Below are 10,837 nucleotides of genomic sequence, written 5' to 3' on the forward strand. Positions count from 1 at the left end.
TGGTGGCCAGCCAGCTGAAGATGAACCAGCAGTGTGCCCAGGTGGCCAAGAAGGCCAACAGCACCCTGGCTTGTATCAGAAATAGTGTGTCCAGCAGGAGGAGAAGGGAAGTGACTGTGCCCCTGGACTCAGCATTGGTGAGGCCACAACTTGAGTACTGTGTTTAGTTTACAGCACCACAGGATAAGAAAGACCTTGAGGTTCTGGAGTGGGTCCAGAGAAGGACAATGAAGCTGGTGAGGGCTCTGGGGAACATGGCTTGTGAGGAGTGGCTGAGGGACCTAGGATTGTTTAGTCTGGAGAAGAGGAGGCTGAGGGGAGACTGTATTGCTCACTACAACTCCCTGAAAGGAGGTTGTAGTGAGGCAGGTGTTGGTCTCTTCTCCCAAGTAACCAGTGATGGGATGAGAGGAAATGGGGTTAAGTTACACCAGGGGAGATTTTGACTGGGTATTAGGAAGTATTTCTAATTCTAATATCGAGGCATTAGAACAGGCAGCCCAGGGAGGTGGTGCAGTCACCACCCCTGGAGGGGTTCAGATAACACACAGATGTGGCACCTGGGGACATGATTTAGTGGTCATGGTGTGCTGGGTTGACAGTTGGACTTCATGATCTTAGAGGGCTTTTTCAACCTTAATGGTTCTATGATCTGGAGAGAAAAGGTCACATTGAGATGAAAAAGAAGCTAGAAATTGAATCACTGATTACAGCAGCCTACTAAAAATGGCTCAGAGAATTCTATTGTTTATGACACCAGTGAGTTTTGAGAATTCCCATGAAGATTTGACATATGTTAACAAAAGACTGCAGACTACAATATTAATTCCCTTATTCAGAGGAAGACAAGGTAGGACAGAAGGAGCTGGTTCAGAATAACTCCTGAAGTTGCTATGTACTGTATACCAGGGAAGTGAGGAACTAAAAATCTTTTTGACAGCCTACTCAGACTAGAATTAGAAGTAAGTTGTCATTACACATCCATCATTGCAACCAGTTTTCAAAGACAAGATGACATGACTGACTCTGGAGACAGGGAAGTACTTAATGAGTCAGGAGATCCCTCTACTATCTTAGTATTAGCAGTGCTACACAGATATGCAATTTCAACAAAACAGCAGTAGAAGAGATGTAAATCTACAAATAACTGAGCTATAACATGGACAAGAAGGAAGATGTGTTTAAGATAGTGTCACAAGGTCTGTTGTGAATTAACAGAAGGAAAAACTAAGACAAAAGTCTATCTGACCGGCAGCTAGAACTCTGAAACTTGCTGAGCTGCACTGTGCCAGAGCCTATACAAACACAGATATGTTACTGATAAGTAACACAGATAAGCAGCTGCAATGCCTTGTACCTGTCTTGACAGTCATGTCCCGAGAGGAGAAACAGACCCAAGTATTTGCTCTAGTCCCTTCTAGAAATCTAAGACAAATCAAATGCATGAGCTTCCACATGTGGATCTAAGCAGATTAATTTGGAACCCCTATCTTATTCCTGTGTTCCCATATTTATAAATCAAGCTAACAAAAGAAACCACTCTGAGAAGTTAACAATGAAATCACAGCTTGCATATGTTATAGAAGAAAACATGGAAGGCATATACTAAACCCATGGCATCTGATGGAGCGTGCCCACAAGTGCCTACAGTGACTGGGAGTCAGCTCAGTTACCTTTGAAAGGTAATTGTGACTGAGAGATGTTCCTGAAAACTGGAAGAAAGCAAACGTCACCCCTACCTACAAGAAGGGCAAGGAGGAGGAACTGAGGAACTGCAGGCTAGTCAGTCTCATCTCAATGCCTGGGAAGGTGATGGAGCAGCTAAATCTGGAAACCATTTCCGGATACATGGAAAAACAGGTTGCCCAGAGAAGCTGTGGAATATCCACCAATCGGGCTATTAAAAATCTGACTGGATGCTGTCTTGGGCAACCTATTTCAGCTGACCTCATCTGAGCAGAAGGGTTGGACTAGATCTCTGAAAGTCCCTTCCAACCTCAACTATTCTGTGAAGACAATGATTTATGTTTCACATTGCAAATACCAGATCTAATTGTGCTGCATTTTATGGTCTGAAGATCCAAATCTCCTATGGAGCTGTAAGTAAGAGCAGGAAAAGAGAACAAGGACTTACCACTCTGTCTCTATCATTCTGCAAGGACGACAGCGCTTTCTTAAGACTCTGCACTTCTGAAGGAGTAGTGGAAGTGCTCCCTTCTGCTTGTTGCTTCACCTCTTCAGTCCTACGTGTTTTGCCCAATTCATCCAGCAGACGGTCTCGCTCGCTCTGCAGGCTTCCCATAGCCTTGGAGAAAGACTGGACTTGGCTGGAAGAGCTTTTCAGTTCCGAAGACAAACGGAGAAGTTCATCATCTTTGGCCCTGAGCTTCTGATTAAGTTTCTCAATCTGGCCCAAGAGACCTCTTTCATCAGTAGCCTTCTGCAGTTCTGTCAGCTCGGACCTCACTGTATCTCGGTCTCTGGCAGTGGAATGTTGCTCCTCTTGTAGCTGAACCATCTGTTTCTGAAGATTCTGCACTAGGCTCTTTTGTTCCTCTAAGTCTGCAGAGTATTTCTGTTTCAAAACGTGAAGCTCTTCATTGGCCTGGTCCCGGCTATCCTGAAGAGAGCTCATGGACTTCCCAAAAGATTGAATTTGAGCTCTGAGGTCTTTGTTTTCATCTGTGACTGCAAGAAGTTTCTGTTCCATTTCCATCAAGTCCCGTGCCAACTCTGCTACTCTCTCTTCTGCTGTTTCTGTTTCATTCCTCATTATCCCTGCATCATGATGCAGGTGCTTCAATTCTTTTCGAAGCCTGTCCTCAGCCTCTCCCACTCTCTTGGCTGCATCCCTTTGAACACATACTAATTCCTCCTCAAGTTCTGTTACCCTTTTCTGTGAGAGGGAGAGCTTACAACTCAGTTCCTGTGCCTCTTCCTCTTGGGCCTTCAGTTGTGCTTGACACTCCATGATAGGACCCCCCTCACGTAATGCTGTCATCTCACTCTGCACCTGAGACAGAGAGGACGTAAGGGTTTCAATCTCTTGAGACATACTGACTTTATCTTCTTTCAAGGCTTCCATGCACTTCCTGAGATCATCCTGAGTACGCTGGGACTCTTTCAGCTCCATTTCTATGACTGCCTTCTCCTTTTCCAGAGCCTGGATCCGCTGAAGCTGTGTTTTGAGTAGTTGTTTCTGTTGGGAGTCCTTTATCGAAATCACTTGGTTCAGGTCTTCTCTATACCGTACCAACTCTGCATTCAGCTTGGCATTCTCAGAGTTGAGGTCATCCATCCGGCTATGAAAGCTTCTCATTTCTTCCTTGAGCTTATTGTTTTCAGCAGCAGCCTCTTGAATTAGCTGGTCTTTTTCCAAGATTATAACAAGATGACGTTCCTCAAGTTGCTTGTAGTCTCTCAGTATGCGGTCTCTATCATCTTGTAAAGATGACATGGACTTGGTGAAGGAGTCCAGTTGTGCCTTCTGCTGCTTACTTTCTTCTCTGCTTATCTTCATCTTTTCAGTGAGATCATCAAGTTTGTAAAAAAAATTGTTCTTCTCATTTTCCAAGGCTTTCTTATCTTCTTCCTCCTTACTTAGCCTATGCTCCAACGCTTTGATCTCTTCAGAATGCTGCTGCTGCAACTCAGATAGAGCAGCCATAACTGCTTCTTCCTTGGCAGACAGCAAACTAATGATCTTTTGATCCTTGGCACAAGTTTCTTCATGCAGCTTATTTGTTAGGTCCTTAGAAGCTTGCAGATCAGACTCAAGCTGTTCACAGCTGAATTTAAAATTCTGGATACTGGTCTCATGTTGCTTGACCATACTCCCCAGCTCTTCTCTAGCCAATTCACATTTGGTGAGAGAATTCTGCAAGTCAGAAAGCTGGTCCCTCAGCCTGCTGATTTCTAACTCCAGTTTCCGCTGTTCATTCTGAGACTCGCTGTACAGTTTCTGAGACCCTTCAACCTGAGTCAAAAGCACCTTTTTTTCCTCCTGTAATAATTCACAAGTCCTTTGATGATGTTGAATCTCCTTCCTGGATTCAGATTCCCAGTCTTTCTTGTTGCATTCCAGCCTGAAAACAGAGAAGAGAAAATCAGTCACAAATCAATGAAGGAGCTCAGTTTCCAAACCCACAGTAACTGGTAAAAACACAGTAAACCCACAGTTTTCATTGATAATTCTAATTTAGAAAAACCACAAAATTAATTTTACTTTAAGAAAACAAGCTGGAAAGATCCAGATGATTAGTCTTCCCTCCATTTAAAATTCAAGGCATCTTTTAACATTCTGACTGCACAACTGTCTGAAGGGAATGGTGATGGGAGAATATTTTTAAAAACTTGTCCAGTGCGATAAATATTTATGTCAATATTGAAAAAAATGGAAGAGGTTAAACAATGAATGTTATCACATCCTTTTTAATAAAATATTTCTGTCTCTCATTCATATGCTTGATGTTCAGTTCATGTTCCAGCAGGTAAAGATACAGCCTTTTGATATTTTGATTACAAATTTTATGGAACAATTCTACTCATGGAAGAATAGTTTGGGTTTGAATTTTGGAAATTCCCAGATGCACATGTTGGTATGTTTCCATAGCCTCATCTTTCCCTCAATATCTACTTTGGGATTAGATTGGAATTATATATCCCAATGCTCTCTTGGCCTGCCAAATTTAATCTCTGAATGCAACAACCCTGTGCAAAGGAATCTATTTCAGATTAATAGAGACTCTAGATAGTACTGAGATAGCTACTGCCCGTCACAGGGAACAGCCTTAACACGAGTACCCTAACGATGAGAAGGAACATTTTACAGTGTCAGCCTCCCTGTACCCTTGTGCAGACAAGTACATAGTAACTCCCTACAATGTTACCTCCAAACCTCTTTGCTATTCACACATGAGTGATTGAGATGAGCCTTATTTTATGGCTTTATTAGAAAGACTAATTCTGTGCTCCATTTTAGGCATTTATTAGTTTTGCCAATCACATGTCACATTTAGCATATTTACAGACTCAAAATTCTTTCTTTCTGGTATACTGCGAAAGGAAAGGGGAATCCTACCTCACCTTTGGCTGCTGCCTTCTCAAAGAAAACACAAGAACACCAGCTGAGTCATTGTCACCTTCTTTACCTGGATATATGGGTCTGAAGTTCTTCCACATGTATAGTCATCTGCTTCATCTGGTCTCTTAGCACAACACAGGCTTCCTCTTTTGAACGTATTTCTTCCTCCTGCTTTTGAATAGTTTCAGTGAATTTCTTCTCCCATGTTTTTGATTCATCTATCACTCTGTCCCTGTCATCCTGAAGGGAAGACATGCTCCTGGTGAAGGCTGCAAGCTGGGCTAGTGTTTTATTTAGGTTGCCTTCCAATTGCTTTGCTTCTTGATCCTTTGTCTTCAGGGAGTCCTTAAGATCACCAACAGTTGCTTCCACATAGTCTTTCTCCCTCTGCAAAGCTGCCAGCTTTTCTTCCATGTTTTTTATTTCCTTTGAGTGCTTGACTTTTTCCTGTTCCAGTCTTTTCTCAAAGTCTTCATCTTTTTTCTTCATTTGAATCTTAATATTCTCTTTGTTTGTCTGCAACTCTTCTTTCACTTTGACACTCTCTGCTAGAGCTCTCGCTGCCTCACTCTGGGTGTCATCCAGAACTACTCTGCAGAGCGCAAGCTCTGCTTGGGCTTTCTTGCTGTCTTCAACTGCTTTAGCTAAACTCTCTTTTGCTGCTTCTACCTCCTTCTGAGACTCACTCTGCAGAAATTCCAGAGCTTTAACAGTTCTTTCTAAACTACTATTCTTCTCCTGGCTTTTAATACAGTCTTTCTGCAGCTGCTTAATCTCCTGCTGTTTCTGTTTCAGTAGTTCCTGAAGCTCCTTTACATGTGTGCTGTCTCCCCTCCAACTGCATTTTAATTTTTCTACAAATTCATTTTGCTTTTCTGAATTTGCTTTACTTTTCTCCTTTGCCATCTGACACTTCTCCTCCTCCAGTTCATGCATCATTCTCTGCAAACTCTGAAGCTCATGTTTCAGTTGCTCATTTTTCATCTGGAAGTCTGTTGCATCTTGTTGATAATTTCCAATACTCCCATTAAGTTCTGCCAGCTGATTCATGAGCCTTTCTTCCAAATCATCCTTCTCAGCCTCTAGCATGTCCTTCAGTTCTGTCACCTTGATGAGGTCGTCTTTGGTTTTTTGGAGTGTTTCTTCCATCTTTGCTACCGTGTCCTGAAGAGCATTCAATTCACGGACTTTTTCTTCCATTTGGGTCTCTAAAGCCCCTTTCTCACCTGCTAAAGTCTCAACACACATGTGGATGTCACACAGCTGTTGCTCTGAAGCCCTCCTATTATTCTCTAGTTCCGTGATTCGCTCTGTGAGCTCCGCTATCTGCTGCATGTAAACACCAAGATCTTCACAAGGGCTACTACCTTCACACACTTTTTGTTCCAGCTCTACAGTAGGAGACTCTGGTCTAAAATTTATGTCCACTTCATTTTCAGCCCTTTCCATTGGTGCTGGTGTGGCCACTGCCTGATTTGTTTCTTCCTCTGTTGTTGTCTGAGCAGCATACTTGTCTACCAGTTCTCTGCTTTCCTTCAGCTTAGATTCCATTAACTGTAAATGACACTTTAAGTCTGTGATCTCTTGATTAAGAGACTCCTTTTCAGCCATTACTGTCTCAAGCTGAGCAGAAAGAGACTGGTAATCCCTCCTAGAGTTCTCCAGATCTTCTTTCAGACTAGCATTTCTAAAGACATCCTCAGTCCTGTGTAGCTCTCCATCTGTAAAGCAAATCTCTGCTCTAAGCTTCTCATTCTCCTCCTCTAGTTCCAGGATCTTTTGTTGCTTTGATTTTGCAAATTTCCTCATTTTCTCCTTCATTCCATCAATTTCCTGTCCAGCTTCCTGTAGCTGCTTGTCTGTTTCCTCCTTTTTTGCTTCAACACTTTTCAGCTTAATGAAAATCTCCTGTTTTTCCTGCCTAACAGTTTCCAAAACACGCTGAATCCGCTCAGCCTCATTACTCACGTTCTCATATGACTGCAGGAGAGTTTCATACTCTTTCTGAAGCTCCCTGTATTTCTCATGCCATTCAGAACTCTCAGCAGCTTGAAAGCATTTCAAGGATTCCACCTCCTTCTCCAGTTTCTCCTTCTCTAGAACAACTCTGTCTAGAGTAAGCGTCAGGTTTTTACAGCATTCATCAAGATTCTGTTTTTCTGTAAGTACTTTATCAACTTCTGCAACAAGTTTTTCTCGCTCTTCAGTGAGGCCTGCTAACTTTTCTGTTAAAGTATCTATTTCTTTAACACGGCCACACATTTGGCTTTCCATATCTGTCAACTTGACACAAAGATTTTCAATAGTGGTTTTAGCATTAGCCAGCTCCTCCTTTAGAGATTTGCTCTCCTTTAGTGCCTCTTTTCTTGAGATAAGTGCAGCTTGCAACTTTCTCTGCATTTGATTCTTCTGTTTAGCTACTTCTGCACCCTCATCTTGCTTCTCCTGAATTTCAAGCAGCTCTGTTTGGAGTCGCTTGTTTTGTTCCTCATGTACCTGAGCCTGAGTTTCCAACTGACTACATAGTCTCTGGACTGCATCCTCTTTTTCCAGCAACTGGGCCTGCACATTATTGAGAGCTTCACTTTTCTCCCTTAACTGGAAGTTAAGAAATTCCATTTCTTCATCCTTTTGGTGCATGAGTGTTCTCAGGTCTTCCAGACTGTCCTCTCTAGAAATTTTTGCCTGACTTTCCTCCAATTCTATCTGAAGACGTGCTGCCCTAGCTTCAGCTTGGTCAGCGGTTCTCTTCAGCCCTTCTGTCTCCAGAAGCAATTGTGCTACTTGGTCTTGCAAATGAAGGACTAATTCTGATTTGTAAGCAAGGTCACTTTGCATATGGCTAATGTTATATTCCAGTTCCTCTTTCTCCATCTGCAATTTTTCAAGTTTTTTTTCAAAATCTTTCCCAGAAGAATCTGCAACTTGTACAAGCTCGTTATTTTTTGTATTTTCTGCTTCCATGCATGGAGAATCCAACCCATCCTGAGTCCCAAGAACACTTTCTGTTGATCCTGTCTGTTCTTGGAGTTGTCTGAGCTGAGCTTGGATGCTCTCCTTCTCTTTGCTCTGCTTGTCAAATTGTTCTTGTAGGATGTTGTAATCGTCTTTCTGCTGTTTCAGCTGTTCTCTGTGATGCCTGTCTTTTTCTTGAGCCTTTTTTATAGTGTCTTTGCGGGACACTAGGGCTTCCTGAAGTTTTTTTTGAAGTTGTTCTTTTTCTTGTTCAAGAGCTGAAATCCTCTCTTCAAGAGCAGACTTCTGATTGTCTTCAAGATTTGCAGCTGCTGAACTATTTTTTTCATTTTCCTCATAATCTTTTTGGCTTTTAATGGTTTCAGTTACTTTGTCAGCTATCGTCTGACTCCCCATGATTTCATCTTTAACTGAAGCAACGTTTGTTTTGCCTTGCAAGCTTTGCCTCATTTCCTCAATCACTGCCTGCAATCGTGCTTCATTAGTCTCTTTATCCAGCAGGTCCTTCCTGATGCTCTGCAACTCAGATTCCTTTTCAGAAAGCAGTTGAATTAGATACTCCTCACGTGGCTGGCTTTCAAGATTCACTTCTCTGCTTAATGTGCTTGTCATGTTTTCTTCTCCTTCCGCCTCTCGAGCTGCTGATTCGTGTTCGCTTCTCAACTGTACTAATTCATTCTCCAATTTGCTAACCTTCTTCAGAAGCTCCTTCCTGTTAATAAGTGCTGCTTGCAGCTTCCGCTTTACTTGCTCATTTTCTTTTTTCAGAAGCTCAAGTTGATTTACTACTATTACCTCAGTTTCTTCACCTGCTGCCTCTGTCTCAGAATGCTGCTCAGATGCACCACTTTTCAGGTATGTGCCTTTTGCTTCTATGTTTTGATCTTTTTCTTCCTGTGCTTTCAATAATAGGCTCGTTTGCTCTCTAAGACTCTTCAGCTCATTTGCTAGAGAAAATTTCTCTTCATTCAGAAGGACCATTTTCTCAGACATGCTGACGCTGATCTCTGTCATCTGTTGGTCTTTCTCCAGCAAGGTTTGCTGTAGGCTCTCTATAGTCCTGGTGTGTTCTCCAACAAGCTGTTCTAGGCTTGCTGTTTCATGTCCCTTTGAGGTTAAGTTTTGGGAAAGCTCTTCTATCTCAGCTGTAGTCTTTCTCAAAAGTTGTTCTAGATCAAGTACTTCACATTCCTTCTTCTCGATCTGGCTTCTCAGCTCTTTCAGTTGCACATCCTGGTCAGAAAGCTGAAGTTGCGCTTCATCCAAGTCTTTTTGCAAGGCTTCAATTTTTACCTCTTTGGATTTAAACTCATTTTTAAGACTCTGGATTTGTTCTCTCAGAAGACTGCTTTGACTGTCTGACAGTCTCTGCTTTTCTGAAAGAGCTAGATTTTCCTCAAGTTGCTTCACTTGCTCTTTCAGTTCTGTTATGGTAGAAAGTTCCTTCATCTGGCACAGGAGCTGATCTTTTTCTCCAGTCAAAACACAACACGCACTGTCAGAATCCTCTATTTTTTTTCTGTATTCCTCAGCCAGCTGGTTTAGCCTATTTATTTCTGCGTCTTTTTCTCCTAGATCTTTCTTATAGGATTCTTCCAATTTCTGCAAAATTATTTGCAGTTCTGTAATTTGGGTTTGTAACTTTATCAGTTCTTGAGACTGAGAGATGCCAGGCTCTGGATCTGCTGTAGAGACTTCTTGCATTGCCCCCATCTCCTCTCTGCAGGGGATAGTGCTACCATCCAACTCATTTTGTGTATCTGTAGACTTTTGCTCTTCGCTCTCAAGAAACCATATCTGGGATTTATCTTCCAGTTGGTCAGATGCTTCTCCTGCTTGGTTACCTGAAGAAGTTTTGGTGTTTGGGCACTTGAGCTGCCTTTTCAAAAAAGTTATTTCTTCTTGGGCTTCTTGTAGTTCCAGCAGCAAAACTGACAGCTCTTTCTGCTTCTCTGCAGCAAGATATTCCAGAATTCCAGGCAGACAACCTTCCTCAGTAAACTGCTCACTTCCACTGGGAAATCCACCTGTTCTTGCCTAGAAGAAAATAATATATTTCAATTTTCCTTTGAATTCTATGAAAGGGTCATTTTTGGAAGTACCCGCTTCCCACATTTTGTGCTTTAAGGATACTCTTTCTTGAGCTGGCTATTGCAATAAATAGTAGCCTCAGTAATAACAGGATGACTTCTCAGGTCATTTCTGCTCGTTGCAGTTTGTGAAATTGCAGCATGAAAGATTCTGGCTTTAGGATTAGATGACAAATGTAATTTCCTATTCCCTTATCTTCCATTCTCTCCTGATTACAGGATAGTATGATTCTGAGATGTTTCAGTTCTCCTGGGATTTTCACAAGCCCTCCAGCACACTGAACCAGCCACATTTTTCTGACATCCTATCCATAATCTCTGAATGAGGAGGATTTGTCCCCTATTCTGTCCATTTACCATGTCAAAGGAACAGTGTATAAGCCCACATTCCAGCCCTTGTTCATCTCCAAAGTGAAAGCACAAAACACACCATCTGGATCAAAGTGCTTGGCTTTTTCCAAATAACTATCTTAAGGTTTCCTCCCACCCCCAAAAACAGATTACAAGAGAAAAGCAGGTACAAATCCTTCCCAGAAAGCACAGATCAGCAGCCCACCCATAAGGCAACATCTTGGGTCATAAAGGCCATCCATTCACCAGCTTGGTGGGCCAGAACAATTTACAGGGAACCATTACAGAAGAGCCATCTCTTAAAGCCTGTTGCAATATCATAGAATCATAGAATCCT

General features: G+C 42.2%; 1 protein-coding gene across 1 annotated transcript in view; it reads right to left on the reverse strand.

Moving 5' to 3' along the window:
- GOLGB1 (golgin B1) overlaps window positions 1-10,096 on the reverse strand; it is a gene marked incomplete at its 5' end in the record, with an annotated part of 22,338 nt that extends 12,242 nt beyond the window's left edge. The window contains 2 exons of the mRNA XM_008949934.1: window positions 2,135-4,085; window positions 5,151-10,096. Coding sequence (XP_008948182.1) covers window positions 2,135-4,085; window positions 5,151-10,096 — 6,897 coding nt within the window. The remainder of the gene's footprint in view (window positions 1-2,134; window positions 4,086-5,150) is intronic.
- Between the last annotated feature and the right edge of the window lie 741 nt (window positions 10,097-10,837).

The sequence above is a fragment of the Merops nubicus genome, unplaced genomic scaffold, assembly GCF_000691845.1.
Source record: "Merops nubicus isolate BGI_N331 unplaced genomic scaffold, ASM69184v1 scaffold15651, whole genome shotgun sequence".
Taxonomy (NCBI): domain Eukaryota; kingdom Metazoa; phylum Chordata; class Aves; order Coraciiformes; family Meropidae; genus Merops; species Merops nubicus.